At 35.8% G+C, this 15,231-nt stretch overlaps 2 protein-coding genes across 2 annotated transcripts in view; one reads left to right on the forward strand and one right to left on the reverse strand.

Annotated features, from left to right (window-relative positions):
* tbc1d32 (TBC1 domain family, member 32) overlaps positions 1 to 10,577 on the reverse strand; it is a 40,612-nt gene extending 30,035 nt beyond the window's left edge. The window contains exons 1-13 of the mRNA XM_015023962.1: positions 10,472 to 10,577; positions 8,458 to 8,620; positions 7,678 to 7,839; positions 5,936 to 6,113; positions 4,676 to 4,747; positions 4,307 to 4,426; positions 3,614 to 3,692; positions 3,391 to 3,494; positions 3,258 to 3,319; positions 3,033 to 3,177; positions 2,455 to 2,514; positions 1,755 to 1,854; positions 623 to 760 (exon numbers count right to left, since the gene is read on the reverse strand). Of these exons, the coding sequence (XP_014879448.1) occupies positions 623 to 760; positions 1,755 to 1,854; positions 2,455 to 2,514; positions 3,033 to 3,177; positions 3,258 to 3,319; positions 3,391 to 3,494; positions 3,614 to 3,692; positions 4,307 to 4,426; positions 4,676 to 4,747; positions 5,936 to 6,113; positions 7,678 to 7,839; positions 8,458 to 8,612 (1,375 nt within the window). The 5' untranslated portion in view covers positions 8,613 to 8,620; positions 10,472 to 10,577. The remainder of the gene's footprint in view (positions 1 to 622; positions 761 to 1,754; positions 1,855 to 2,454; positions 2,515 to 3,032; positions 3,178 to 3,257; positions 3,320 to 3,390; positions 3,495 to 3,613; positions 3,693 to 4,306; positions 4,427 to 4,675; positions 4,748 to 5,935; positions 6,114 to 7,677; positions 7,840 to 8,457; positions 8,621 to 10,471) is intronic.
* Positions 10,578 to 10,800: 223 nt separating this feature from the next.
* On the forward strand, positions 10,801 to 14,857 carry hsdl1 (hydroxysteroid dehydrogenase like 1). Its single transcript, XM_015023963.1, has 5 exons — positions 10,801 to 11,248; positions 12,054 to 12,499; positions 12,614 to 12,697; positions 13,509 to 13,631; positions 13,725 to 14,857. Exons 1-5 carry the CDS (start codon positions 11,026 to 11,028, stop codon positions 13,794 to 13,796), a joined length of 948 nt encoding a protein of 315 aa, XP_014879449.1. The 5' UTR covers positions 10,801 to 11,025; the 3' UTR covers positions 13,797 to 14,857.
* The last annotated feature ends 374 nt before the right edge of the window (positions 14,858 to 15,231 follow it).

Raw genomic sequence — 15,231 nt, forward strand, 5'->3', positions numbered from 1 at the left:
TCTAGTGCAAATATCTTAGTATACCTAAAATACAACAAAACTTACAAGTAACTTTCCACAAAGAAATAGGAGCTTGGTCCAAGTCAATAATTCCTTAATATTGATAAAGTATTAGTTCCAGATTATTTAGTATTATTAAATTATTGACTAAAATCAGGCTCATGCATCTTGTTGAAATATTACTTGTAAGTCTTCTCCTATTTTAAGTGAAGTAAGATTTGCACAAGGAACTAGATGAAAAGGTAAAATTTTGTAATTTTGCAGTCTCCATCATTTCTCAACTCCTTTAATTCATTAACTTGATTGCATAACAATAACTTGGAACAGAGTGAACAACAGCCTAGTCAGACAGTAAAGTTTAAGATGTGTCTGGCGGACGTCCTCCCACTATCAGGATTATGTAACTTTACTTGTGATAAAGGTGGGATGGAGAGGAATAAAGTTGCAGCATCAGAGGAGTGAAGGGGCGATTCATATCTGTGCTGACTGCAAGCATTCCTGAGTCACAATCTGATTGCAATAATCGCCTAGAACAATAAAAACTAAAGAGCTAGAGACCTCAACTCCAACTTTACCACTTATTTGTTCCTTCACTACACAGACTTGAAGCCAAAAGTCCCACCTTTGTGTTTCCTAATTTTGATGGGAAAGAGTTTTCGTCCGTTGGTGTAGATGATGAGTTTACCCAGGATGCATAAAGAGTGAACAAAGAAGGAATACTCAAGATCCCTCCTGGTAAAAACGCCTCTCTGTAGCAAACCTGAAAGCAAAATGAGAAAAATATGAATAATTAATGAATTTATGTCTCTACATTCAGACCAAACCATTGCAGTTCCACTTTACAGACCAAACTGAATGATATAAATATGGAAACGAAGAATGTGTCCCCTCCAAGTATCATATAAAGCAAAACAGAAGAACATTTTATTAATAAAATTAACAAATGCAGAAGATGAAGAAATTGTTTTCTTTCCCATCTATAATCACTGACTCAAAAACAACTGAGCCACATTGTTTTAAAATTAAAGCTGAAAAGTTTTATTTCTGAAGACATTTGCTGTTTTTATCTCTTCAATATCATACTAAATAGACAATATTTTAATAAATATTTTATTTTAGCAAAATATTTGAAAGTTTAGCATCTTTGTTTTTTCTTTTTCTTTCTTTGTTTTTTGGCAACAAAAGTTGGGCGGCACTTGCTGCAAGAAAAAACTAAGGAAATAACAACAAATCTAAGACGGAATACAAGAAATTCACCAGAAATCTTTTCTTGAATGAACTACACAGTATGATACAACACTGTCTTAGTTAAATAGTAAGTTTTTCAGATTACACTCAAGACATTTTCTGGAAAAATCACGGAAACGTCTGAGCTCCAAAATTTGCTAGTAAGAAATTAAAATTTTTAGATCAATCTAAAAACAATTTTCAAGTCAAAAAGTTTTAACTTTTCGAAATTTTCGGAGAACTTCTGAAATTTCCTCGTTTTTTTCTAAAAAAAAAAAAAAAAAATCAGAGATTTATCAAAATGATCTTTTTTTTTTCATTTACAATTTTGCAAACTCAGAAATGTCAGCTTTCTGGCAAATTTTTGACTCTTGGAGGCCAGAAATTTCCTTGTTTGTTTAAATTCGCTGTTGTAGTTTGATGACCTGTTTGTGCATTGTGGACCTGCACAATTTAAGGTTTGTTCACATGAACACTAGCGTTAACCTTGAAGAGGAAATGATCGGTTTACACTCCGTTTTCCTCACCAGGGTCACTGGAGTCCTCCACATGAGGATCAGCAGCCTCACTTGAGCTACGTTCAGAGGACTCACTGAAATGTAAACACTGCTGAAGAGCCGATACAATCTGTAAAAAAGCAAGACAAAGAATTTTGAAAATGTAAAGTCCATAGACAACAAGATGCATTCCACTTTCAGTTGGTCAGGATTACACAACGATGCATCTTTGAAAAGCTAAAGTAGAGCCTCCTGCACAGCCAACAAAAACACAGAAAGTTTTTCTTGACAGTAAGTCAACAGCTAATGGCTCCTGTCTTTTCCAACAGCCATTGTACAGCACATACAGCAGCAAAACCAGCTGACCGAATGTGATGGAACTCAGCTTGGGTTGCTAGGCAACAGGCGTAATTCCTGCTGAGGTTGCTAGGTAACAGGACAGTGTGACAGAACATTACGTAGGTTTTTGAAACGGCTCACTTTTCAGACAGTAAAAACATGAACTTATTACCCCAAAAAAACAGGTTAGTGGTTTTATTAAAGACTTGAAGAAGCAGTAGAAACCCAAATGCAAGAATAAAAACGTGTAAAATACAGGTCCCTGTCATGTTTTTCACATTAAATACATTTCCATGGGTGACGCCTGTTGCTAAACACAACCAGTCATTAACTTATTACACCATAGAGTGATTATGTAACAGCTTGAGATGCGAATGACTGAATCACTCACCAGAGTCTTATATTTTCTCTCAAGGAGCCTGAGAACCACCGTCCTGCTGTAGTAGCCATGCTGAGATAAGAAAGAAGAACAGGAGATAAAAAATATGCAAAGGTGGGTAAAAAGGTGCTAACGTAAGCACATTTTACTCGAGCAAAGGTAAAAAGTAGCCATACAAGAAATCACTCAAGTAAGAATAAAACTGGTCAAATACTGAGTAACTGATAAAAACAATCATTTATTATTTAAAAATGACATTATCAGACAGATCAAAATGGAAAGTTTTGTGGGCATTTTCATATTTAAGGGCTAAGATGAAAATAATTAATATAAACAACAAAATTAGGCTAAATTATTTTTCCAAACTAGTTTTTTTCTTTTACAAGCCTAGTGACGTTTTGGTAAAAACGAATTTGTTCATTATAAAATTAAATAAAAGTAAAAGTACAGCGTAGTGAAAATACTGTAACAAGTACAATTTTTCCAAAATGTTACTCAAGTAAATGTAATTAGTTACGAGCTTGCACTGAATATACATGCAAAAAAACATTTAAAGAAATCAGACTGAGCAGAAGATGGTTCATACAAACCATCCATTTATTGAACCAGGTGGCTTTGATGTCCAGTAAGGACAGCAAATGGACCGGTTCCAATGTTTTCTCTGTTCCAGTTGAGCCATGGTCATGATGGAAGGACAAAAGACAGAAAGTGCTCTCTATAATCTCCTCCATGTATCTGAAGGAAGATAGAAGAACTTTGAAAAACTTCACAGTTTGAGTATTTAAAGAGAAAATTAACTCTGACAGAAACCTCACTTCTCCGGGTGACGGATCCAGAAGGTCGTCACCTCCTTCTGGAAATCATTCATCAGTCGAATCTGAGACAGGAAGTTAAACATGAAACAAACGTTTCTTCAAGTTAGGAGGTCGCTAAAGATGATGGCAGCACCTGTTTGAGGAGACGACGGATCTGAGGACTGTTGATGTCGACAGCAGCTGATCTGGTTGGGAAGTTTAACCTCTGAGACAGAAAAGCCGATTCCAGACTCTTTGCTGCTCACACAAAGATAAAAAAGTGACAGCATTAACCTGAGGCTAAGAACAGTCATTTTACTAACACCTTAAGTTTAATTTAAAATACTTCTATGTAAGGTGTGAGAAAAGAGGCCGACCCAAGCTGGTGTAGATCTCTCTGGTCACGTTTAGCGGCGATGAAGAAAAGCTTTTAGCGAAAAACTGCAGCACATTCTCCTGATGGAGTGGAAACGACAGAAAAGTGTCAGAAACACACAGGAGCGCCTTGCAAAAGTTTAACATTTTATCACTTTAAAACCACTAAACTCAATATATATATTTTTGCAACATGATACGAGTTTATAATCATTTAAAATGGGAATAAAGAGATGTCTGATTTTGCTTTATTTACTTTGATAAAGCTCAATTTGCTAGAAAAAAACATCTACATTTTTTAGATTAACTTTTAATTTTTGAGTTGTTTTTTTGTAAATTCTCAACTTTTCAAACTTGGAAATTTTCTAGAAAATAACATTGAAATTTCTGAGATTTCCTCAGAATGTTTTGCTTTTCAAACTCAAATGTTCAAGTTTTCTCAAACACTTCTGAGATTCTCAAAATTTGAGTTTGTGTCATAAATTTGCCTCTTTATTTTTTTCTGTCTATGCCAGCCTGAATGCACCATCGTGGTTTGATGACTTGTTTGCACTTGTGAATCTGAAGAATTTAAGGTATAAAAAGGCAACTGTCCCTTTAACATCGGATCGGTGCATCTCTATCTGAGCCCACCGGACTCTCAGGTGTGAAAACATCCTAATCGTGTCGCATGAACATCCGGGTCCGGGACTCACGCTGAGGTCGGGTTCGGTGAGAGCGGAGCAGAGGTTCCTGCGCAGCGTGCTCCAGCTCTCGCAGCTCAGCACGTCGGACGGAGGAGCGCAGCAGAGAGCCTGCAGAGCCTCACGTCGCACCTGAACAGATTCACATCATTCAGCCAAAACAACACAAACTGTTCGTCACGCCGACGCTGTAAGCGATGACCCATCGATCCAGCAAGCAATTCACTCTGAAGGGCTGAGACATAAACCAAACTCAACTAGGTGTGTACATTTTGTTGGCTTATATTTCTTAATAATCTCATTGAACTTTAGATTTACGGAGCAAACGATCTGTTTGGTTTACGAGTCAAACTGTGGAGCTTTCTAGAACATTTTCTCTACCTCTTTCGGCTTGTTGGAGTCAAGTTGTTCAGCCAGAACCTGCAGCTGCTCCTGTCTGATGAAGGCGTAGCTCTGGAAACAGAAAACAATAATCATTCAAACAGATTCAGTTACAGGAAAAAGCAGAATGAGAGAGTGAAGACTTTCACTCCTTTTGATATTAGAGTTTAAATGTCTTTAAAAAGTTAATTCAGGCGTGTCCCGAATGCGGTTCGGGGGTCATTTGTGGCCCCTGATTGGCAGAAATTTGTCTCCCCAGCGTGGGTAGTCGATGCAGATGGGCCTGATGATAACAAATTTTTCTTTACGATAAATTGTCCCAAAAGTTATTTCTATAAACTATAAAATTGTTGTTCTTTCCAAGTAATATAATGGTATATTAATCTAAGAAAACAGATTATCAAAGATCAATAAACCTTAAATTCTAACAAACATTTCAAACTGGGACTGGAAGACGTTTTAAATATTCAAGATAAATAAACAAAACAAATAATAAAATTAATTTTGAAGCCTGTAAACAAAAATTGTGATTTAAAAAAAGGCTAGTTGAGATCAAAGCACCAGATTGAAAACTTTTATCATCCAGTTTTTGTAGAAAGAGAGAAAATAGAAAAACAATAAATCATTCAAATGGAAATTATTGATTTTATTTCAATTTATTATGTGATTAATTGATTTATTGCGACAGGCCTAGATGCACATGGAGACTTTTTTTTTAAAGAAGGACAAAATTAAAATCTTCTCACAAAAAATGTCAGAAACAACACAAATCGTTCATCTTTTAAAAAGAAACTTTCTGCTTTTTATTTAATTTAGTTTAATGGTAAATGAGGCCACATTTGTTCATTAACTTATACACTAAAGGAAACTTTTAAAGCTCCTAAATCTGCTTTTGGTTTTACATCATTTAAAAAAAACATGTTTTTGCTGCTATGAAAAGATTAAATATTTGTTCTGATTTTTTCAGTTGAGCCCAAAATAAACGAGTAGAATGGCTGACGTACTGGTTGCAATAAAGAAACATAAAAAATAAACAAAAATGGATCTACAACAATTTATATTTTTATTTCCAGCAAAAAAAATCTGACTATTTTATTTGTTTAATTAAAGAATTTCATGCTTATTCTTAAAATTCAATAAAACATTTTGTGGTTTTAGGTTTTTACATAAAGTTTTGACACCCCTGACTTAGTGAAACATAAGAATAAAGCAAAAAACAAACCAACATCACTAACTTCTTATTTGTTTTGCGTGTCTGACCTGGTTGAAGGAGGAGTCGCTGTCTGAGCAGTTATCAGTGAACTGGCTGTTGGACTGGCAGCGTTCAATCTCTCTGTGCATCTCCTCTTTTCTCAGCTGGTCCTCGTCAAATTTGGTGATCAGAGACTCTACGGCCACCATCATGGTGGCCTTTAACGTCTGCAGCATCTGATGGTACCTGGCACAGAGAGGGGAAGCAATCCGATAAATAACTCGATATTAATCAGCTCCAAACATTCAAAATAATGTTTAAAATTAACTGTTGGCCAACATCATTATATTTTAATGATGTTTTGGTTTATAACAAATAAAGTTTAGAGCAAAATTAAGTTTACTGCCAGCTGATGTGCAAAGATTTTTTTATACTATGCTATATATATTTTTACAGCTTTGTTGACAACGGAGTGTTAGGATCAGACAAAGAAATTTTTATTTTATTATGAGAATAAAGTCAAACAAACATGTAAAAAAAAAAAAGTTAAAATAATATAATAATAAATCACAATATTACCTGAATAAAGTTGTAAATAAGGACAATAAAGTAGTAAAAATACATCGAAGACATAAAATACGAAACCTGGGAGTAGTGATGGGCTCTGACCTGAACATTCAGAGCCACATTAAGACAGTCACAAAGTCGGCCTTCTATCAGTTGAAGAACATCTCCAGGATTAGAGGACTAATGTCTCAGCGTGATCTAGAGAAACTCATCCATGCATTTATCTTTAGCCGCATTGATTACTGCAACAGCGTCTTCACAAGTCTGACTAATAAATCAATCAAACAGCTGCAGCTGATCCAGAAGCTGCTGCTGCTGTTCTCACTAAAACCAGGAAGATAGAGCACATAACACCAGTTTTAAAGTCCCTACACTGGCTCCTTGTAGCTCAAAGAGTAGACTTTAAAATACTGTTGTTAGTTTATAAATCACTAAGTGTTTTTGACTAAAGTCCTAGAGGGTTAGAGCCCCAGTTAAACGACGTTTAACTGAAGTCCTAAAAGGGGTGCGGGTTTTAATGTTTTTATCTTTTTTTAATCTTTTTCAAAATCTCTTTGAAAAAGAGATTTTTTTACTCACTGTTTATTCAATGTCACATGCTGTTTTTATTTTAATTATGTAAAGCACTTTGACATGCCTTGCTGCTGAAATGTGCTATACAAATAAAATTTGATTGTTTGATTACGTTGAAATAATCCATATAGTCATAGTATTCCCAAAATAAGGTTGTAAATAAGGAGATTAAAGTTGTAGTATTATAACATTCTAAAAATACAACAATAAACTCATTACCTGAATAAAGTTGTAAAAAAGGATAAAGTTGCAAAATTACAAAATAAAGTTACAACAGCACAAAAACTAAGTATAATGCACAATGTTATAATAATATGACAAAAAAAGCCATAATATTACCTCAATAAAGTTGTGAAAAATGAGAATAAAGTTATAATATTATAAGAATAAAGTCATAATAATACAGGAATAAAGTGACAATATTGCCAGAATAAAATAACAATAGAAGAATAAAGTCATACAATAATGTTGAAATAATAAAATACTAGTATTTTATTATAATATTAGGAAAATTAATTAGTAATTTTATGAAAACTTCTCCACAAAAAAATCATTGAACATTAAAATGAGGAATTTTGAGCATTTTGTGAACTTACTCATTTTATAAATAAGGACATATTTCATATTTTAACACTTGAGCAGTAAGCAGAACACTGTGATTCGCACTCACTGAGCCGAGTCTCTAGTTCTCCGAGTCACGACTTGAACTGAGGTGTCCTGTCCGGGTCCGACTGCATGTTGTCCTCCTCTGGTCAGGTTCTGCAACTCATCCTCCACCACCGGACCCAGAGAGCTCTCTACATGCTGACGGAGGTATCGGACGAACTCATAGCTGAAAAACAAATTTTAAAAAACCACCCCTTATATATTAATTTAAACCCAAAAACAACAACCACCACGGCAAATGTGCGCAAATCTTTGTCTATATTCTGCAAATGTAAAAAAGCAAACACAATCTCATAACTGCGTTTGAAATTAAATGAATAAGCTTGTTTTAAGAGAGTAAATATCATGGCAGCGACGGATGTAAACAGTTACATGAGATTATATTCATAATTCAGCCATGGCGTTAGCGATAATCTTCTATCGACCAACAGAAGAAATATGGCGTCTTATTCGGGCTTCGGAGCGACAAGAGCAGCTCCGTAGGAGGCGGTTTGGGGGAAATGTGGTCGGCCATTTTACAAGAGCTACAACACGTTACAATGACGCAAAACTTTTTATGAACTAAAAAAAAAACACCAATCTCCTACTACTTCTTGTCGTCTTCTTCGTCGTTTTCGCCAGTAACATCCGGTTGTTGATCACGTGACGCGAACCGGAATATTTTAATACGGCCGAAAAACCGCCGAATCGAACGTGAGTTTTTTTTCTAAATTAGCGTGTTTCCATTAAACAAACGTATTTCTGTTATTACAGTTTGCTAGTTCAGTGGTTTTTGAGGACTTACTTGTGGAAATTCTTGTCGGTCTCCTCCAGGTGTAGGAGAATCTCCTCGGCACATTCAGTGGACGGCGCTCCAGAGATCTTGTCGCTGATGCTTCTCAGTAGCTGCTTGAGGAGAGACTGTAGTTGCACCTCATCGCCAGCAGAAAGCTGAGACATTGTTGCAGCTGATGGATGAAAAAATAATTAAGAAAGACTCGTTTTGAGATCCAACCTGCGTGACGTTTGTCTGTTGGACAATACTGTAGGGCAGCTACAGACTTAAAGGGGCCATATTATGTATTTTCCAGGCACATATCATTTTATAACAATCAAATAATTGTATTTATTTATATCTTTTTTTTTCTTTAAATTGTAAATTTCCACCTACCCTTATGCTCTGGTCCGTCTAATAATGCAATGTTTAAATATTAAATAATATTTTTGATCAGTTATTCAGTGCAAGTAGACATTTTTACCAAATGCTCTTTTACTCTTGAGTAATTTCTTGGATGTCTACTTTTTACTTTTACTTGAGAAAAAGTATGTTGAAGTAGTGCTACACTTACTTGAGTATAATTTTTGTACTCTACCCATCTATGAGCATAAGTATGACAAACAATAAAATATTTCAGATTAGAAAAAAACATCTAAACATAATGTAAACGAAGTGCGAGTTGTGAACCATAGGAACAGGGATTCAGGGAAACCCTTTTTTTAACCACAGATTTGTCTGAAATCATATTTAATTACAGATTGTTGAAACTAATAATTACTGTTAGAACATTACAAAACTGGTTGAAAAAGTAAAATTCCTCCTTGGTGAAAAACAGTGTATTAGACCATCATTTTAACAGGAGAATACAATTCAGATCTATTTGGAAATTGCAAAATCTGCTAATGAGTCTTTTTCGTTTTCTGATTTTAGCATTTTGTCTTAAACAAGCAGGGAAACACAGTGCTGTTACCAGCAGCACAAATCAAACAGTGTATACATTTATTTGTCAATTTCTTTACTCTCCCACCAACACAGAGTAAAAGTTGCTCTGCTTGTTTCTAATTTGCTGAAGTCAAAACTAATGCTAAACACATTAGAACAAAGTTGGCGTGGTCTGGACTTTCTGTTTACTTTTCCATTTGATAAGAATTGAATTAATATCATCGTTCAGTTTATTAGTAATTTTAATTTATTTAAAGGTGGTGCAGCTGACTGTTACATTACAGGTCCTGGGTTTGAATCCTGGCCTGGGTCAGACCAAAGTTCATCAACTCAATGAATAAATAAAGCATTAAATAAAAGCATGTGATTACTTAAATATCTTTTTCTTGTAATAAATACATGTTTAACTTCTGATTGATACAATTGCTCATTTAATCATTACATTGTAAAACAAACAAATTCATCCATATTTTAAAAATAAATGTAATATATTAAAATACAAAATGCAAGAATAAGAATGTATACCTAAAAAATATAAACAATGTCAAAATATCTTAATGAAGACATTGTTAAGCAGATGTTTGTCTAACTGCGTTGCGTACAGAAAAAATGTGCTACACCTCTTCTTTGTTGTGATTACTAGGACATGAATTGCTCAGTTAAGTTACTAATTTATTTCTGTATTCATATTTATAATTTTGGCTGTTCTGGACCGTCACATTAGCGCATCTGTTTCCTACCGCTGCCAAACAGAATAATTAGTTCATCTTCAACAGGTGTGGGACCTGCTTCCTTTTACAGCACGAAACACATTTTATCCAATTAAATGACATCCAAGCCCATGTATCACCGAGTAGACTAATAAATGTTCCAAGGCCCGATATGTTTGCTTATATTATTAATAAACTATGAAGCTAAGGCTGCAAAATTTGACCTTTCTTCATCAGCTAAATGATGCTAATTGCTACAACGCGGCTAACCGAGGGCGAAATTGGCTAGATTTTTGCTAAATTAACAATTAAACACTGTAAACCCTAAAGCAGCATTTAACTACAGAACGAAATCCATCACTAACGTGTGAAAAATAAGGTGTATTTACCTTTTAAAGAGCCAGAAATCGCCTTCTAGCATCACTTGCCATAGACAGCCATGTCTCTATGGAAACGGCTACTCCTCGTTTGGGAGGAGCGTTGTGTTGTGTTTAGGAAGCGCCGAAAAACACAAATATTTGCCTATGAAATATGACTGGGATGATTCATTAATTACTCTAATGTAGTTGAGAGACAAATTAAAAAAAAACAAATTTGTCTTTATTTTAATTGCTGATAAAAAACGTGTACTTTTACTTTACTAAAGTAACTCGCTCACCATTTGGGTAAAATCTGGCGGATTTGCTGAGGGTTTTGAAAGCAGCATGGCTGATGTATGTTGACACGTGACCCAATGTTTTGTTTCTGTTCCGGATGGCTTACATGAGACTTTTCTACTTGTCACAGCGTGTGTAAAAACACAACTTTGGTGAAAACGTGACTCGATACGAATTTATATTTTACTCTTCTTTCTCGTGTACCTGTTAGGTTTACATCCAACCGTCTCCTCGTTGAGTTTTAACTCACCACTAGGTGTAAATAACAATAATATAGCGTGTGTAGCATGGCGGCGGCTGTGGACAGCTTTCACCTTTTGTACAGAGAAATTTCTCGGTCTTGCAACTCTCACTTCGAGGCCCTGGCCCTGATCGGAGCTCTGTACGCGGCCAGCAGAGCAGTTGTCCTGTTGAGGGACTGCTGCACGGTGGCTAGGGTCCATTTCCTGCCGCGGATGATGCCCAGCGGGAGGCTGACCCAGAGATACGGGGACTGGGCTGTTATTTATGGTGAGAGGAGACAACAACAGGTTGGCATTGCAAATATAACAAAAATATTTCAGCATGAAGAAAAAAATTAAGATTTTATTTAAGTTATGAAACAAAAAAAGCAATACTTTAACACTATTTAATGTACTAAAAACACCTTAAAATATATAAAATAGACGCCAAATTTAGTGGTGGTGTTATAGCCTTGTTTCAGCCAGCTGACTGGTAGTGCCTAGCAACATATAAGCAGAAGGAGAAGCAATGCATTACTCTATTCTCATACAGGAAAGGCAAATTGGAGCATTTTTTAAAAATAATTTTAAAAACTTAGATTGTAATTATGAGCGTTAAAGAATTTGTAATAAATATAGAAAAGTATCAAAACTGCAGTTTGTAACTTTTGTAAAGAATGTTTTTTCTTCTTTTTTTTTATTTTTATTTTTTTTTATTACATATTTGTTAAAAATGTCGCCATGTCATCACAGTTTATGAGACTGATAATCTGTGAAAAGATCCTTCCTCCCTGTCTGAAGAAATGCACCAATCCAACTAAAAACAACCAATCAGAGCCGGAAGGAGGGTCTTAGTGCAGTCAATCATTCTCATGTACCCACTGCTAAATGTGCTAAGGGAAATTAAAGGTTTTAATTAATTATTCATCAGAAAATACTTTCTGTAGCAGAACTTATCAAAGAACTAAAAATATTATCTCTTGCTGTGAAATCAGGTTTTTTTTCCAAATCCAAAGCAGGAATACAAACGTTTTCCATTAAAAAGTAATGTTAATGACGGTAAAACGAGGTTTTTATTTTGTCTCTGCTGACAGGTGCAGCTCAGCCTGTAGCCGGTGCTTATGCAGAGGAGCTGGCTCGAAGCGGCGTCAGTATCATCTTCATCACTCAGGACGGCTCCTCTGTAAGAGACGCCGCTTCCTTCCTCTCCCAAACCTACGGGGTGGAGACCACCGTCGTCACCGCCGACTTCTCTCTGGGCCAAGCGGCGGCCAAACCTGTCGCCGAGGCCTTGAGGGGTAAAGACGTCGGCTTCCTGGTGAACTGTATGGACGAAACGTCGGCTTCGCCCCGGAGCCTGATTGAAATTCCCGAGCAGGGCGTGTTGGATCGGGTGAACAGGAACATCGGCGCCGCCACTCTGATGGCGCGACTGGTGCTGCCGGGCATGGTGGAGCGCAGCAGGGGGGCGGTGGTCAACATATCCTCAGGCTCCAGCTGCAGACCCCGACATGGGAGAGTGATGCTCTCCGCTTTCACTGTAAGATAAACACCTGAGAGACGCTTTGATTTGACAACAACAAACCAATCCAACCATTAACTTTATCTTCACTTTCTCATATTTGCACTAACGTCATTTTTCCCTCCATTCCAGGGATACTTGGATCATTTCTCAAGAGCTCTTCAGTTTGAGTACAGCAACAAAGGGATCTTCATTCAAAGTCTGATTCCTTTCCAGGTAATCCACCGATATGGCAGTAGTTCCTTTTTAATTTAATTTCATTTATTTTTAACATGTTCTGTATTTAACTACCGGTATTCTCCTTTTATGATTTTGTTTGATGTACTGATGACTTTACCTGATTCCTGTAAAGTCTCTGAGTGTTTAGCAAAGTGATATACAAATTAAATGTATTATTATTTATTTGTAACTAAACCATATTTCACCTTTCTACAGATCACAGAGAGAGTTTCAGGGTTAAATCCTTTGTAATTTATCGAACTGCACATTTTAAAGCATTTGCAATTTGGGAATTGTTTGCTTTTATGAACAGAATGAATATATAGAATATGTTGCAAAACTATTTAGAGAGGCAAATATTTAATTGTCTTGCTTCTAAAGTCTAAAATTTTCAAGGCAAGACTCATAAATTTTTAGATTAATTTCAGAAATGTTCTAAAAATTTCTGAGATTTTTATTGGACAAACTCAAAACTCAGAAAAATTTTCAACAGTAAAAAAAAAATACATTTTTGAAACTCAGAAATTTCCAAGTTTTTTTCTAGAAAATTCCTGAACTTAATCTTATCTGAATAAAAAGGCATGCCACACTTTGCAGTTTTTTTTTTGTTTTTTGTAACATGACAAAATGTTACTAAGGGATATAATATGCTTTTTTTCCTTTACTCGGCTCTGTATCAGTGATAGCTATTCATCTTTTCTATGTTTGCACCACTTCTGTGTATTATTTCAATTTAAAAAAGCTTTTTACCCAGAAATAAAACCTGTTTATAAATGTGTAAAGTTTTATTTTGCTGTTTGTATTTCAGATATCTTCATCATCCTCAGCAGAGGGATGGTTTGCTCCGAGCCCGGAGGTTTACGCTCGTCATGCCGTTTCCACACTGGGCGTCTCCACCAGAACCACGGGCTACTGGCCTCATACACTCCAGGTTTTACGTCTTTGTTATTCTGGTTTATATTTGAGTCATGACTCAGTAATAACTAAATCTAAAGCGTAAAGCGGGTCTTTTGTTTTTCTACAGTACGGACTCATGAAGTGCATTCCTGAGTGGATCTGGATCGTCGGGTCGCGGGTTTTATTCAGCACAAGCTAAGAGCTGAAAAGCCTCTTACTGGATCATGTTACACAAGAATTTAGTTTCAGTTTCTTCTGACGTTATTTATTGATATTGTCCTGAAATAAACAAATAAAACTTATTTAAAGCAATAAGTAAGGATAATATATGATAATTCTTCTATTTAAAATTATAAGTTAATGTAAAATTCTGTGTTCAGAAGAATCCAAAATAGTTAAAAGACGGAGCCAGCAGCACTACGGCAGCCCTGTGTGACCAAAACATGCCGGTACTGAGTTCATGAGGGGAACAGGTGTTTGCTTTTTGATTTGCTTTCTGCGTGATCTAACAGATTTTGAAGTGTTGCAGAGCGACGCTTTGTGTGCTTCCTGCTTCCATAGACTCAGAGCAAAGCAGGATTTGGTTCATGAGGATAAAGATGTAAAAATCCAGGATTGAGCCAGCAGAGATCAGAAAAACAGGCGTCCATTTTAAATAAAAATAAATAAAAAATACAGAGTGGATTAGAGTAAATATTACTGCAGGGATGGATGAAAGAATCTGGATGAATATTTACAGTATTTATACAATAGAACATAGTTTAAAGTCTGTAAATATAAATAATTTTATATTTTCTTTTATTAATCCCGACATTAAATTCCTAATTTTTCACGTCTGCTTCGTTATTCTGTCAAACTCATCCTGCAGAAACAGATAAAAACAATATTAAAATTATAAAACGAAGCTACAAACACAAAGTAATAACAATAATAATAATTATTATTATACATCACTGGGTAAAGAAGCTTAATGTCGCTCCTTTATGAAAACATTTCTTCATAATTAATTCCTGCAGAATGCTGTGTCTGTAATATAAACTCTGTTATTGTGTCTGTAGCTTATCTGCCCAGTGAAAACAGAGGCTGGTGTGACGACAGAAAGTGCTGCTTTTGTTATCAGTTCTGCAGTGAGAGTCCAGGAACTCCTGAAGGAAAGTAAAAATGAGTTTCTACATTTAATATTTGTAGGTTTTGATTTTCGGCTGGTGTGATTATAGCTCAGAATTTGACCAATAAAACTTTTTCCATTCAAACATCAAAGTCTGAGTCATTGCAGTGTTTGTTTCATCTTCCTGCTGCCGACGCCTGTTTTATTTTTAGCATCTACTTTTACAGATTTAATCCGATCAATATGCTGGTGGCCAGAATGACACGTTTTTCCTGCATTTAAAACGGCAGGTTCGTGTCAATGATTCACACTGAGGAAGCAGAGTTCAGGTTCCTCTGACCCGGGTCCAGCCAGAACGGTTCCTGAACCTCGTAAACAAACCTGAGCTGCACATAAACATGCTGCTGCAGGACCGACTTCAGAGATCTGTGATGTCACAATCTGCGTCAACATCCTTCAATATAATCTGTCGAACATTAAAGAATCAGTCTGGAGATCAACAGAACTGCTGTCTGCATTTTAAACT

This window comes from Poecilia latipinna, unplaced genomic scaffold (assembly GCF_001443285.1).
Source record: "Poecilia latipinna isolate Pla-1442-1.1 unplaced genomic scaffold, P_latipinna-1.0 Scaffold3471, whole genome shotgun sequence".
Lineage (NCBI taxonomy): Eukaryota > Metazoa > Chordata > Actinopteri > Cyprinodontiformes > Poeciliidae > Poecilia > Poecilia latipinna.